Below are 15,351 nucleotides of genomic sequence, written 5' to 3' on the forward strand. Positions count from 1 at the left end.
CATATGTAAGTTATTAACTAGAACATATTTAATTCCATGATTTCTGTTCTGGGGGTGAACACTATAAACACAGAGACATTATATGTGCACAGATGCACAGAATGTCCTTTAATGCTGCATTATATAAGAGGGAATATACTGACTTGTGCGAACATCCCGGTGCCCAACACAAGGATATAATCCAATGAAAATATTGAAGTTGAAAAACAGGCACATTGATGACACCATTATCAGCCATTCAGTAGAATAAAAGATAATCCCTCTCGACTCCACTAATCTTTTATTAAAATGTCTCCATTTAGCTCTGGCTCTTTGAAGATAGCATCAGTTACTCTGCCAGTCCGACATTAGCTCATGTTAGTGTTGAGTTACTGGGCCAACAGGGCTGTTATTAACAGGTCTTTCTGTTTTCAGTGTCAAACCTCATTTAATTTACATCACTTTGACACCACTTTAAAAATGGGTTAATTATTCTGCAAATGAAAACGGTGGTAAACTGAATCGAAATAGCTTTAACTGTCTCTGCATCTTTTTGGGGGCGTTACTGTCCACAATAACATTATGCATCAAAGAGACAGTGTGAAAATTCAAATGTTTATTAAGTAAAGACAAGATGTGCAAAACTGGACAGCACAGAAGCATTAAGAGAGTTTTTTCTATTAAAATCACACGCAGCAGTTTGAAGATGATAACTTTCAACACAATAAAATACAATTTATTTTATTTGCAGCTATTCAGAGACTTTATTCCAAATGTTCAGGGCCTGTGAAAGCTTCACTTATTCATGAGGAACAGAAAAACACATATATTTAATCTATCAAAATAAAACTATGCATTTTACCTGAGGAAGAACTTGAGACGCTTTAAACTATGTACATAAAAATTGAAATAAAATCTTGATGCCTTAATCTGAAACATTTTTACGTTAAAAAACAAAGATCATTGTTGCTATTAGTAAGAATAAAGTCTCGCTTTCCTTGAAGTGAAGAAACTTGAAGAGGTTTTTTCAAGTTTTCTTAAAAAGTAGAAAATGATCTTAATCCTATTTTGCACAACATGGGAGATATTTGTAAATATTTATGTATTTTCTGAGATCTGTATTCAAAATACCCAAAATGTACATGCATGAACATTTTCCAAAACCAAAACTGTAAAAACCCTGTAAAAAAACACATAATTGACAAATTAAAGGGATCATTCAACAAAAGAAAAAAAAAAGACAACATATAAATAATAGAGGGCAACGTGGGGTTGTGGAAATAGCTTCACATCCAGTCAGGGTGTGAGAATTCACCTCTGACTCACTCTCTTTAAATATCACTGAGAAGTTCCTCCACGGGGACAGTCGTCAGGTCAGAGTAGAAGTTGCCCTCGTTGTCTCCGCCTCCAAAGACCAGCAGAGTTGTGCCTGCGTCCATATCCACGTCTTTATCCTCCTCTGAGAAAGGGTGGCGACTCGATGTATCCATGGTGATGAGGGAATGCCCTGCCCGGGGGACAGAGAGCTGAGGGAGCGACACCTCTGTCCAGCTGTTGGTGTCTGAACCAATGAAACGAACACAAAAAGTCATTCATGTAAAATTCATCATGTAACAAGAACAATAACTGGTTTGTTTGTTGCACCAGTCCCGGTGGAAAAAGTGTGTCCAAGCTTTTGACTTTTTTGCTTCCTCGATGACGGTTAGATGAGAGGATCAATACCACTATCGTAGCTGTCTGTTCAATATGAAGCTACCTAACTTAACCCACTTCAGTTTTTGTACATATTTAACAAATGCGATAAACAGTCCAGACCACATGTATTCGGACAAGATCACATTTGTTCTTTAGGCTCTGTGCTATGCTGAAATAAAAACAATGGATACCACATTAAAGTACAAAGTGTCAGCTTTAGTTTGAGGAGGTTTACATCAATACAGAAAGAACTAGGTGGGAGATAAAGCCCTTTTAATACAGAGTGCTAAAGGTGTGGGGGTTCAAATATAATGCGACAGATACAAACCAGGTCAAAATCAATATATTTAATATTTTGTGGAAATTCCTTTGCAGGCAGCTGCATTAAACCTTTGACCAATAGATATCAGACACTTCACATCTTCCCAATCCTTCAGTGCAGTTTCCTTCAGCTGTTGCTTGTTGTGGGGTCAATCAGATTGAGATCAGCTGACTGACTTGACCAGTTAATTTACCTCCTCACCCTGAAAAGCTCTTTGGTTGCTGTGGCTGTATATTTAACCAGGGTGTTGAATAATCTGATTGTACAAATCAGCTACTTTCTGTAAATGTGAAACTTAATTTCTGAGATAATTACAATGAAAATCAGACATCAGAAGGACTTTGACCTGTTTTCCTTGGATGCATGTGAGTGAGTGTCTGTGTCTGTGTGTAACAGGGAGCTGCCTCTCACCTATATCAAAGATGAAGGTGTCAGTGAGAGCGTTGTTTCCGTTGTAACCTCCATGGATCAGAAACTTTGTGTCTGAAAGCACAGCACTGCCATGCCAGCTGCAACACACACACACACACACACACACTTATGTGAATTATATAGAACAAAACAGTGTTGCAGCTAGACTTTAGGCTTTAGTACTGATACTAGGACTATATTCAGTACTTGACTTTAAGGCAATTTAATAAGTATCGGATTGGTTATTGACTGTGTTAGACACAGTCAATAACCAATAACAACGGTTAACATTGAACACATAGTGAGATTTAACGCCAGCGCCTTAGCTCCAACTAGACGCACAGTATTTGTGAGTCTAGTTGCATACCTTCGAGGAGAGGGGGCTTTCCCAGTTGTTTTCACAGCAGAAAACTCCATCAGACCTAAGAAAAATAAAAACATGTTTTACTTTAATTATGTGTCTCTAGACACATGTGCACCGTGTGTGTTCATGTGCATGAAACCAGGAGTCTCCTTTATAAACCAGCTGGTGTGTGTGTGTGTGTGTGTGTCTTACCGAGGTCCAACATGTACATGTCATTATAGCAGACCGGAGTGTCCCATCCACCAAACACATAGATCTTCCTCTCCTGCATCACACACGCTGAGTGTCTGACAGAAAAAATAAAGAGGGAGTTAAAGAGCTGGACAAAATGATGTGTTTAAAACGTGTTAGTGTGGTTGAAAGAAAGACTGCCGGTCAGATCCAGCCATCTTACCCTGAGCGGGGGGAGGGTTTGTCGCCTGTCACAATGGGTTCATACCAGATGGAGAGGTGGGGATCGAAGATGTACAGTGAGTCACTGCAGCCGTCGGGCTCCGGGTTTGGACGAGGGAATACCCCTCCGAGTACGAAGAGCTCACCCCGAAACATACTGCAGCTGTGGTAGGCCAGAGGGGGAACCTTACCTTGAGCCTGAGAGAGAGGAGAGGAAATGGAGAAAGAGAAGGTGAAGTAAAAATGTCCTCACAGGGTGGGGACTTCTGGAGGTAACTGAAGGTCAACACACACACAAACGTACTTCTATCTTTGTGAGGACACTCATTGACATAATGCATAACCCTAACCCTGACCCTAGGCTTAACCTAAACCTAGTTCTAACCATAACTCCCAAACCAAGTCTTAACCCTCAAAATGTGATTTGAAGGTGTCTCAAAAAGTGAGGACCTGCCAAAATGTCCTCACTTTCCCAAAATATCCTCACTCTGTTGGTAAAATACTTTTTTAGTCCTTACTATGTAGCAAGTACACACACACACACACACACACACACACACACACACACACACACACACACACACCTCCACACACACACACCTCCACACACACACACCTCCACACACACACACACCTCCACCATGGTCCACTTCCAGCTCTGTGTGTCCAGGATGTGAACATCGTTGAACCATTTCTTGTTTTTAGAGCCTCCAAACACAAAGATCCGCTTTGAGTCTGGGTCGTAGACGGCCGTGTGTCCAATCCTGGCCTCAGGGGTTGGACCCTCTGCCAGAGTCTCGGCAGCCACCCAGGACATGTCCTCTGTGGGATAGAGAGCACTGGTTGTGACACAGACCCATGGGAAATCTACAATGTCCTTAGACAGGAGCTCTGCTGACACCGATTTTGCAGATTTGTTGTGTGACTGACCTGTGCACAACTTCCACATGGGATCTTTGCAGAACTGCATCCTGGCTCCCTGTCCTCCAATCAGAATGGCTGTCTGAGCATCGATGGGACACAGAGTCTGACCCCAGCGACCTGACGGGCTGAGGAGTGGGGCTGCAGGAGAACCAGAGATTTAATGTCTCAAGTGTTAAACATCTCATGTACAGCCTCAGTATAACTATGTGAATGTCAACACAGAACAAAATCAAATACAATTTCAAAATTCATGGATTCTGCCCGCTGAAGCTCATTATCATTATTATAGATACATAAAGATTATCATAACAGAGACCAGACATGGCATACAGACAGGATTCATCAGGGGCTGTGATTTTCTGAGGAGTGAATGTGGTTACAGTTGCTTCTTTTACGGAGAGTCGACATGTGTTAATGCTGGGACATATCAGTGGATGTTGTCCCTCAGAGAGGAAAAGACACAATGGGTGGTTGTGTCCTTGCACCCGTGTCTTTGAGTTGGCATGGATAAATATGTTAGTGAAAATGTAAATGCATCTGTTCCATTAAAACAGACTGTAACAAACTGGTGACAGAAAGGCTCCACAAATGTCAATGACTTGGACTTATAAGAGAGAGGTATTAGGCTTATCAACTAACTGTCAGCATGAAGGTAAATAAGCATATATTCCAAAATATTAAACCTATTCCTTTAATGCTACCATTTATCTATAACCTACAAATACCTGGATGGGCCATGGACTGTGTGTGAGTCACACATCCAACTTTATGTTACATTCCTGCACTGAGCACTTCTCACGACCAGAGAAAGACGAGCAGAAAACATCATTCTGTGAACTCAGGTGGGCGATGTGCATCAACGGAGCAGCCCAGGCACCAAAAAGTGAACAAATATGACAGAAAGTAAAGATAAAATGGTATGTAATGTGTATTCACAAACTCACCAGTCTGTGTGGGAGTCTTGGCCTGCCTACTCTTCGTCCTGACTGCACTCTGAGGAGGCGTTCTTCCCACAATCCCCTGCGCCTCTCCCGCTCCATTAGCTGTAAAGAGGAGATTTGATAGAAAGAACCGTGCACAAAGAAATGATTTACTCCTCCACACTGAGCCACAGGAGTGTCTTCAGCACCAATTATCGTTAGCAATCCTGTTCTGGTGTTTACCGTCACACAGGCATAAAAACTGTGTTTACTTGTCACTTTTATCTCCAGCAAACACACACAAACACACACACACACACACACACACACACACACACACACACACACACACACACACGTATTATGATCTTTTGAGTCAAATTCCATCCATATAACTCTTTGACCTCAAGTATGATTAAACATATTTTTTTCTGAATTGGTATAAAGTGTTGGAAAAGTAATGGTTTGACAAAACACATCTTGCTCACCTGCTCCCCTCATTTTTGTAGCATCTCCTCCACCACTGAACAGCTTCTGCCCGGCTTTGGTTTGCCCTCTGGCTTTTCGCACAGGTGTGGTCTTCTCTACGGTACCATTTGGACACACGTTCTCTTCTTCCTCCCTCTTCGTCACCTTATTCTCATCACTGTCTTCCTCTGCCACTTGTCCCCTTTTCCTCTTGCCATTGAGCTCTCGGGCTGCAAGGGGAGCCGTGGTGTCCTGGGACAGCACAGTAATCGTTTAATTTGTACTTGAAACATGATGAAGTTGCGCCCCATTCTGGGTTGCATAAAGGCATTCTGGGAAATGTAGGAAAACACTGAACTATACAAGGCTGGTTTGAGAGAAAATGGGTCTATCAAAACAACAAGTGACTACACATAATATCACTTATTCAATATGACTGATAAAAAACATCATATTGTATTGACAAGAATGTATAAAATGCATTTTATAAATCTGAACGTTGTATTTAGTTCTCAGTGTGTGGCTAAATGGTTTATTTCTGATATTTTACTTACCTTTGGTGTGTATTCTTTCACAGCCAGAATGAGTTCTGGTTCTGACCAAGCCGCTTTTGTCTGAGAAAAAAAAAGTACAACATATATATATATAATTTAGTCTGTGACTGTGTCCATGAAAAAAGCCTTGCATGGAAACAAACTTTTACATTTTAGCATCTACTTTTTTATGAATAACGCAGACCACATATTTGTTTACTATAACTAAATACTGTTATTTCCTCTCAATGTTGCTTCCATAAAAGGCTACAAAGGATATACTGAGTTACTGCCCCAAATATACAGTGTTTTATGTCTATATAAACTGTCGATGGCTTGGCCATCAGCTGGAATGACACTGTTTGTTTGCTTCTTCCCACTGTTCCACTTTAGTCCTAAAACTTGGGGGGTTTGTTTGATATTTACCAGGCTTCCTCCCTCCAGAGCGATGTTGAGTGTGACACTGTCTGTCCATGTCTCCTCTTCCCACTGCTCCCATGACAGACACCTGAAGGAGATCAGATACAGTATTCAGTGACAGGTTACCAATATATCTGACAGCTCAGTAATTGCAGTGGGCAGCACCTTGAAAGACCAAGGCACAGTCATCTTTTAGTGCAGAAGTAAGGTCTCAAGGTCTCACTCATGGGATAAACAGCATTTACAGCTCTCTCTCCTTTGAGGCAGACTCAACCTACCTATTGTAAGGAGTCAGTTTGCCGATAGTGATGGGTACCCGGTCAGCATCGTTGAGCTCCGCGTTGACGCAGATCCTGTCCCCCCATGGCCCGCTGCTGAACAGCACCACCTGCCGGACAACCGGAGGAACTGCAACACACACCCTGCACGACCCATCGGCGCTGACAGGGGGGTAAAAAAAAAAAAAGGAATAACGTCACATTGGTCTCTTTCTATCCAGATAGACTAGGCTAGATCTGCAAAACTATTTCTTGCCTTGTGTTTCACAACAACAGAGAAGCTAACCGACGTGTCCTCCGCTATAAACACGGCTAAGTTAGAGAGGCGCCAATGTTGGAGCAACAGATGGAGATTTACGACATGTGCTGGGAACCCCCTCTTACAGAAACGGTAACGTTATTTAACGAAGCTTGAGTTGCGGTTTTGATACACGAAAGCGGACAGAGATTAGGTTTCAGGGTGAGCAACTAGCTAACGTTAAAGCCTCCAACGGTTATCATACCTTAGCAGCTTTTGAGGCGGACCGTTCACTCCGAAAATCGCATAAACTCCGAAGTCGTCCATCTTCGCGTTTCCCTCCAGCAACGGCGATTCCCGTCAAAACTGCTCCTGCTAACCTACTTTATTCTGACGTTGATTTAAATACCAAAACAACGACGTTGCTTCTTTCTTGCGCTGTTCAACTTCTCCCGCCACCGCTATGTGTACAGTTTCTAAACTCCGCCAGAGTTCTGGGTCACAGACTGGATGCGTTTGTTTTGCTGTTTGGCGTATGGAGGTGGGGTCTACGCTGTCGAATGCACAGCCGACAAACGAGAGCTCCGCCCCTACGGCATACTCTGGTTTATACATCGAGGACACCGAAGCTTGCGACTCTCAAGCTATAAGCCAATCAGAGGCCTGCATTCAGCAACCCTGCGAGACGTAACAAAAGCTGCGTTCAAAAACACCAGTCACCACTTTTATTCGCGACTCTAAATTCATTGTTCTGTGTATGCAAAGCTATTTTTTATTAGGCTATTTCATTACGTCTTATTCGATTTTATTTTATTTTATTTTTATTGCGCCCTTTTCTATTTCCTGGTGATCTCATCTTATGTAAAGTGTTTTCCCTTGTAGTGGAAGGGTGTCACACAAAGAAACGTATCTTATCTGTCATTGAGGACTTTAGAAATACACCTGCCAGAATGTGGAGAACAAAAGCCAATATATAACATAATGAAATGGCGGTGTTATTGAAAAGGGACTGGTGTCAGGTACACTGTTTCTTGTGTATGCAGTCAGTTTGTAAATTATGTATGTCTGTGAATCTGTATAACCAAAAAACTATCAGGAAGCCAAATGCACTTCAGTTGCTACTGTTTAAGGGAAAAAAACACTCAGGTTCAGGTTCACAGAGACATAGCCTATGTCGTATGTGTCTGGTCAGACAACAACATATGTGCAGCTGGGTTACGCCATTTTCATGCAAATCAACACAACGCCTGTCGTGCTAAACATTTGTGAAGGTAAACTTATTTCCAAACATACCCTCAACCCAGCAGCAAACCCAAATGCCCTCAGCACACTGCTCTCCCTGCACACTGAAAGGTTTGTTACAGCTGCTTCCATATGTATCATTTATGGACATATGAACATATAATATTGTCACTGAGAAATGTGGTAGCTCCAGGTTAACGATTTTTCTTTACCCTGTTTAAGCGAGTAATTTCTGGGGGTAACTGTGCAGGTTACAGATAATCTAGTATGATTATCTGTAACCTGCACAGACAATCGATAAACCTGCATAAATCTGGGGTATAGCAAAAGTAAAAGCATATAATTTTCTGTTTTAGCATTAGTTTGGCTACAACAGGCATCTTAAAGTCTCTATTTTAAGAAGTTAGGTTCTAACTTGACGGCAGTTATGTGGTATAAACATTATTGAGAAGGCAAAACATAGAAACAGTGGTGGCAATCTGAATCCAGCCTGCTTGCTTTGTGCTCGAATACACAAAGGAAATAATACACTATAACAAAGTTAAGAACACAATAAATAAATAAAAATAAATACATATATAAATAAAGTAACTTTACATTAAGATAAAACTTTAAAAAGACATCTATTTTAAGAATCAGTAAGCAAATGAAATAATTAAGTGTGCATTTCATTTGAGAAAATCGCATCGTCAATGACCAGCAACAGATTATATTTAAGACACACCCTGATATCACAATGACTAAAATTCTAGAGAATATCTGGTCACAATACCATAATATAAATATCTAGCAACATACCGTATCATCCAGACTTTAATTAGTTAAAAAAAAGGGCGATAAGATATAAGACACATATTAATATACATAAATTGTTGAAAATAAATAATTGAAACAATGAATAAATGAGAAGTGACATTATGAAAACAATAAATGTATATTTGTGAAAAATGCCATTATCAAATAGGCTTTTATTTATTATATAGAAATTTTACAAAATAAAAATGAACTATACTAAAAAAAAATATTAAATGCTATTAAATTAAAAATGAGGAAATAACACTTCATAATGATGAGCTCAAAATGTATTGGTTTATTGACATATTTCAAACATATTATCATTTGTTCTATAATGTTTATTTAATATTGAGCCCTTTGGGACTCCATACTAGTAATTTAAAACAGCATTTGGTCGCACAAGAGAAGCTTGTTTATCAATAAAACTGTGTTTTTTGTTTTGTTTTCAGAAAATGTAAAATTGTTGACCAAACTTTGCAGCATTCTCTTGAATGCACACCCAGCGGCCGTCGCTTTCGAAAAGCATTGTGGGTTGAGTTGCCGGCGGAAAGCTTCTCGAACAAACTGCAAAGATGATGGTGAGTGAGTTAGCATTCATGCTCGATACTCAAACTGACAATCCACGTCCATCCTGCAGTTTGTCTGGCAGCATCTGCATTTACGCCACCCTCAGTTTAGTTTGCTGTCTGTTGGCAGACTCGGGAAGCTGTTATTTTAGGAAAAATGATTTTTAGATAGATTTAATTGTTAGCCAGACTGTGTTAGCATCGCAGGATTACCCGGTGTCAATGGGCGTAAACGATGCTAACGGTGATGCTAGCTAACATGTCTGCAATTACAGCATATGAAAAACTATATTCAGCTGCTTACTGCTTGTACTTGTATTTTAAAGACATTTTATTGTATTTTCATGTCGTAAGTTTCAATAGCTTCTGCCATTGCAGCGGTGTTAGCTAGTATATGAGTCAACTGTTGTATGGTAGGCTCTTTGTATGAAGGACTGCATTAGACACATGTTTTTTTGCGGAAGAGCAAAGAGCTGTCCTAAATACCTCGTTAACTTATTTCTCTGATTGATTCAGTGGGTGTTTGGGGTCGAAATTGAGCATCTTGCGGCTGGTTCTGAATGATGCAGAGTTACAGACAAAGGCCTCAACAACACAATCCTTAATAAACCGTGTTGCTGTCATTGATAGAAATCTGCCAGCCAATTTTCTGGAAATAGTGCTGTGTAATTCAAGGCTTGGAGAAAGAGCTGTGACAGTCTATTATAGTGAGCAGCATTATTAGCAAGCTGTAAACAGACAGCCAGCATTTGACAGTGGGTGACGAAGCATCACACCCTACAGCTACAGCAGCAGCCTCAGCATGTGTCTTTTACCATTTTAGGGCAAATGTTTGTGTTGTGGCACAGCAATATGCCTGAATTAAATATCATCATAATATAAGACTGCTTTTTAGACACTGTAATATAGCTCATAATATGGTGATATTATTCTTGAATTCAGTGAGGCATGTTTTTACAGATCTATAAGGACATATTTTGATAGTTTTTAATTACACTTTGCTTAGTATTAAGTTAGACAAGTGAGTTATGCAAGATGATGACATACCACAATCGTATATGTTATCATCTTGGTAGGATTTTGTTTAAGGATGATGAACAGTATTAATTTATTGCTTATATTGTACTTTCATTCATACTGCAACTGCACTTTAATCATAGTAAAGTTTCTCACTGCCACCTCTTCAGTTCAAAGCTGTGTGATGTTCATGAAGAAGTAATTTATGTTCTGTAATAATTAAACTGTTGATTCAATTTCTTGATTTCCTCATCTTCTTTCTCCAGCCCACACCGGTTATCCTGCTGAAGGAGGGGACAGATACGTCTCAGGGCATTCCCCAGCTCATCAGTAACATCAATGCCTGCCAGGTCAGAAAACTAGCCCTTCTCTCTTTGATTGTTTGTGTTGTTCCCTTTTGTGATGTGTTCAACTCTCTTGGTATATCTTTCTAAATGCGCCTGCTTTTTTTCCTCCCAGGTGATTGCTGAGGCTGTCAGGACCACCCTGGGGCCCAGAGGGATGGACAAACTGATGGTGGATGGCAGAGGTGCGGAGAGAGGGTTGAACAATGAATGGATTACAGGACTTATTTTTCTACAACTACCTTATCACAGATGTATGAACGTTGTTTTCTCCAGGTAAGGCCACAATCTCTAATGATGGAGCCACCATCCTGAAACTGCTGGATGTGGTTCACCCCGCTGCCAAGACCCTGGTGGACATCGCTCGCTCCCAGGATGCTGAGGTGAGAAATGTTTGTGTGTGTGTTTAAGGTTCCGTGTCAACCAGAGGATTGGACGTCTGCAATCTGTCTCAACCTTGAAATGAAATTTAGAACTGACACCATTTTTATTTCCTTTGTACCATCCTCAGGTCGGGGACGGCACCACCTCCGTCACTCTCCTGGCTGCTGAGTTCCTGAAGCAGTTGAAGCCGTATGTGGAGGAGGGTCTCCACCCTCAGACCATCATCAGAGCGTTCCGCAACGCCACCAACCTCGCTGTTAACAAAATCAAGGAGATTGCCGTCTCTGTGAAGAAAGATGATAAGGAGTGAGTGCTCGGTTTCATTGTAACAACTTATTTCCATGGCAGCATTGTAGTATATGAAATTTGATCTGTCCTAGGAGCAGTGTACTACTATTGTATCTATAAGTTGTAGTTAAATTAAGAAAACTGGTCTAGTTGTACATTTTCAGATGTATGATTTTCCTCTCAGAGAGCAGAGGCAGTTGTTGGAGAAGTGTGCAGCCACAGCCCTGAACTCCAAGCTAATTGCTGGTCAGAAGGAGTTCTTCTCCAAGATGGTGGTGGATGCTGTCATGTCTCTGGACGAGCTGCTGTCTCTGAAGATGATTGGCATCAAGAAGGTTCAGGGAGGAGCCCTCGAGGTTGGTATCTTGAGTTTAGCACTTGGAGATATGATTGTTGATGAGAAGATTTAAAAACAAAGTTAGAAATTTAAAGAAACAGTAAAAAAGTGAGGGTCTCCTCTTCCCTGTCCCTATTTGCTTTTCATTCATTTTGTTATTTTAAATTCTTTCTCCTCAAGTTTTCTGTACTCCATCTTTACAGGATTCCCAGTTGATCTCTGGTGTTGCGTTCAAGAAGACCTTTTCCTACGCTGGGTTTGAGATGCAGCCTAAACAATACGAGAATCCAAAGATTGCTTTGCTCAACGTGGAGCTGGAGCTGAAGGCTGAGAAGGATAACGCAGAGGTCCGCGTGAAATCTGTGGAGGTATGATGACTGCAACACAGCATCCAACAACTACCTGAAAGGCTGTATCTTATTATGTGTTTTATTGATTCCTCCTTTGTCTCTGTCCCTGCAGGACTACCAGGCCATCGTGGATGCAGAGTGGAACATCCTGTACGACAAACTGGAGAAGATCTATAAATCAGGAGCCAAGGTGGTTTTGTCAAAGTTGCCAATCGGTGATGTGGCCACCCAGTACTTCGCTGACAGAGACCTGTTCTGTGCCGGCAGAGTGCAGGAGGAGGACCTGAGGAGAACCATGATGGTAGGACTTTCACAGATATAGGACTGTTGTTCTGTTAACACCAGTTTAAGTCAAAGAGTCAACATATCCAGTGTTGTGACGGGACAACAAAATTGCAAAGCAAATTCTTGATTTTTGTTGTTGGTTCATTGTTATTTTTCCATTCCTCTTTGTTTATAAAAGGCAGTTTTTACTAAATGTTAGATCATTTAGCGTGATAAATAATTTCTTAGATCATGTGCATGAACAGATGTTTCTGAATGGAAGTTATTTTACTTGAAATATGATATAGAGACAATTTAGATGTTGGTTTTAGCTTGACAAATTCATGACTGACTGTGTGTGATGTGACCTCCAGGCCTGCGGTGGCTCCATTCAGACCTCAGTAGGAGCAATGACAGACGACGTCCTGGGACAGTGTGAACTCTTTGAGGAGGTCCAGGTCGGAGGAGAGAGGTAAGAGGGACGAGTTACATTTTGCGCCTTTTAAAGTAAACCACGAATCACTACCACTCACACCCATCATGTCTGTGTCTGCAGGTATAACTTCTTTAAAGGCTGCCCGAAGGCGAAGACGTGCACCATCATCCTGAGGGGCGGGGCGGAGCAGTTCACAGAGGAGACAGAGCGATCGCTGCATGATGCCATCATGATCGTTCGCAGAGCCATCAAGGTCAGTGGAGTGTATGTGAGCAGCTTGTCCAGCGAGGGGAAGAAGGATCATTACATGAGAACACAATGTTATATATTTATGAACAGCACGGTGTTACTGCGTGTGCTGTGTGAGTTGTGATTGGCTGTCGCTAAATTCAAAAGAATAATAAGAAAGTGACCCATTTTATTATGTGCATCTTGTTCTTTTGGCCAGAATGATCCACATAATTTAATGTTTCTACATAGGTACAGTTTCCTGAGAATAAGCAGCTTATTGAAGTTTAAGTTTTTGCCTGTGACCAAGCAGAGTTTATTTAGGGTAGAGTTAGTCAATAAAGCTCATTGCTTTTATTCACATTAAACCTCAGAGCTCTATTATTCTGTATGTAAAACATATTTATTAATGTCACATTTTATACTAATGCTAGATGTTTGGCATAATGTGATGATTTGCAGGTGTGTTGTACATGGTGGAGTCTGATTTTGAGGGTGGATAACTAGAAATGTGATTCAAGAACCTGTTGAGAGAGACCACTTAATTTTTGATGAATTTGACACATAACTTGGTTCAGATGTGGTTTTAAATCATCATAGCACTATATCTGACTTCTGTATGACTTTTTCTTTTGGATAAGCTGCATTGTTTGGTTGATCTTCACTAAATGTATAGGATCTAAATACACTGACTATATTTAACCACTGTTTCCAGAATGACTCCATTGTAGCGGGTGGAGGAGCCATAGAGATGGAGCTGTCAAAGTACCTGCGGGATTATTCCAGGACCATCCCTGGAAAACAGCAGCTGTTGATCGGAGCGTATGCCAAGGCCCTGGAGGTCATCCCCAGGCAACTGTGTGACAACGCCGGCTTTGACGCCACCAACATCCTGAATAAACTGCGCGCCAAACATGCACAGGTAGGATGCAAAAACACTGGCCCAAGGCAGCTTTTATGGCGTTCAGTTTTAAGGGTATGCCTTCAGCTCTTTATGTCTCTTATCTCAGGGCGGTATGTGGTACGGTGTGGACATCAACAGTGAAGACATTGCAGACAACTTTGCCGCCTGTGTCTGGGAGCCGTCCATCGTGCGCATCAACGCTCTGACAGCAGCATCAGAGGCAGCCTGCCTCATCCTGTCGGTCGACGAGACGATCAAAAACCCCCGCAGCTCTATGGATGGACCTCCAGGCGGCGCCGGCAGGGGCAGAGGCCGTGGGAGACCCCATGCTCATTAAGAGGGAGCAGGAATGACACCCCGTTTTAAACTGACCTTAAAATCTAAATACAGATCAGGTTACATTTAAGCAGATTGTGTTGAATGTATCTTGACATGTTTGACCTGAATTTGGATTTGAGTTCTAGATAAAATGAGGTGTAACCAGTCACTGACACAAACACATTGTAAATGGCAGGTGTAGTGAAACAAACAAAAGGGGGGGGAAGAGATTAGTTCATCTAGTAATTTCAAGACAGATTCTTTGGACTTTGTCAAAGATGGCTGACGTTTCTTGTGTTGTCTTTGTTTTTTCTTACTGACTTGCTAACGTCTGTTTAAAATTTCACGCACTGTATCGCTCCACTTGTGATCGTTTTACCGAGAAATTATTCTGAAATACAAGAAGAATGATATCAGTCCCCCTGGGTTTTGAAAGAAACACACTCCTGTCCCCTCAGGTCAGCTCTTTCTCTGACCTGAAGGAGCCATTTGGTCATTTCTCACCCATTTTTTTTTCTGTTACGTGACAAACTATGTAACATGGCGAGTAAAGCACTGATAGGATGTTGAGCAGTTCTGAACCATCCATAGGTTACGCTGTGTGGAACTATTTATTGGACCATTCTTATCAATAAATTCACAGCTGAAATCATACTGTATTAACTGTTATTCCTGATAGTGTATCAATACATTAATGGAAACTGGACTGTACATGTATGATGACGTGATTGATCATTGTTAAACAAAGGTGCTAATAGACGGTACAAGTGTATTTATTTGTACATATTTGAAAAATCTATGACCATGGATCATAAAATCAGGCTGGAGGTGAGTCTGTTGTTTTAACCCTCTGCAATCTGCTCAGGTTGAAAGACTGAAATTCAGATCAGGTTGAAACAGGATTCAGTGCACTGAACATGACACAGTGGTTCG

General features: G+C 41.2%; 2 protein-coding genes across 2 annotated transcripts; one reads left to right on the forward strand and one right to left on the reverse strand.

The window, feature by feature from the left end:
* Positions 1 to 580: 580 nt before the first annotated feature.
* Positions 581 to 7,457, reverse strand: krcp (kelch repeat-containing protein). The gene is made up of 13 exons (XM_071477815.1): positions 7,211 to 7,457; positions 6,708 to 6,869; positions 6,436 to 6,517; positions 6,031 to 6,090; positions 5,497 to 5,728; positions 5,033 to 5,131; positions 4,095 to 4,226; positions 3,799 to 3,986; positions 3,166 to 3,362; positions 2,964 to 3,058; positions 2,775 to 2,829; positions 2,408 to 2,505; positions 581 to 1,540 (listed from the first exon to the last, which is right to left on the reverse strand). Exons 1-13 carry the CDS (start codon positions 7,270 to 7,272, stop codon positions 1,311 to 1,313), a joined length of 1,692 nt encoding a protein of 563 aa, XP_071333916.1. The 5' UTR covers positions 7,273 to 7,457; the 3' UTR covers positions 581 to 1,310.
* A 2,033-nt stretch (positions 7,458 to 9,490) lies between these two features.
* cct7 (chaperonin containing TCP1, subunit 7 (eta)) lies at positions 9,491 to 15,070 on the forward strand. The gene is made up of 12 exons (XM_071477816.1): positions 9,491 to 9,560; positions 10,832 to 10,915; positions 11,025 to 11,094; positions 11,186 to 11,292; positions 11,421 to 11,599; positions 11,766 to 11,937; positions 12,122 to 12,286; positions 12,381 to 12,569; positions 12,907 to 13,004; positions 13,089 to 13,221; positions 13,912 to 14,118; positions 14,207 to 15,070. Exons 1-12 carry the CDS (start codon positions 9,555 to 9,557, stop codon positions 14,435 to 14,437), a joined length of 1,641 nt encoding a protein of 546 aa, XP_071333917.1. The 5' UTR covers positions 9,491 to 9,554; the 3' UTR covers positions 14,438 to 15,070.
* The last annotated feature ends 281 nt before the right edge of the window (positions 15,071 to 15,351 follow it).

Source organism: Trachinotus anak, unplaced genomic scaffold (assembly GCF_046630095.1).
Source record: "Trachinotus anak isolate AG129_WGS33_773 ecotype Australia unplaced genomic scaffold, CSIRO_AGI_Tana_v1 ptg000005l, whole genome shotgun sequence".
Lineage (NCBI taxonomy): Eukaryota > Metazoa > Chordata > Actinopteri > Carangiformes > Carangidae > Trachinotus > Trachinotus anak.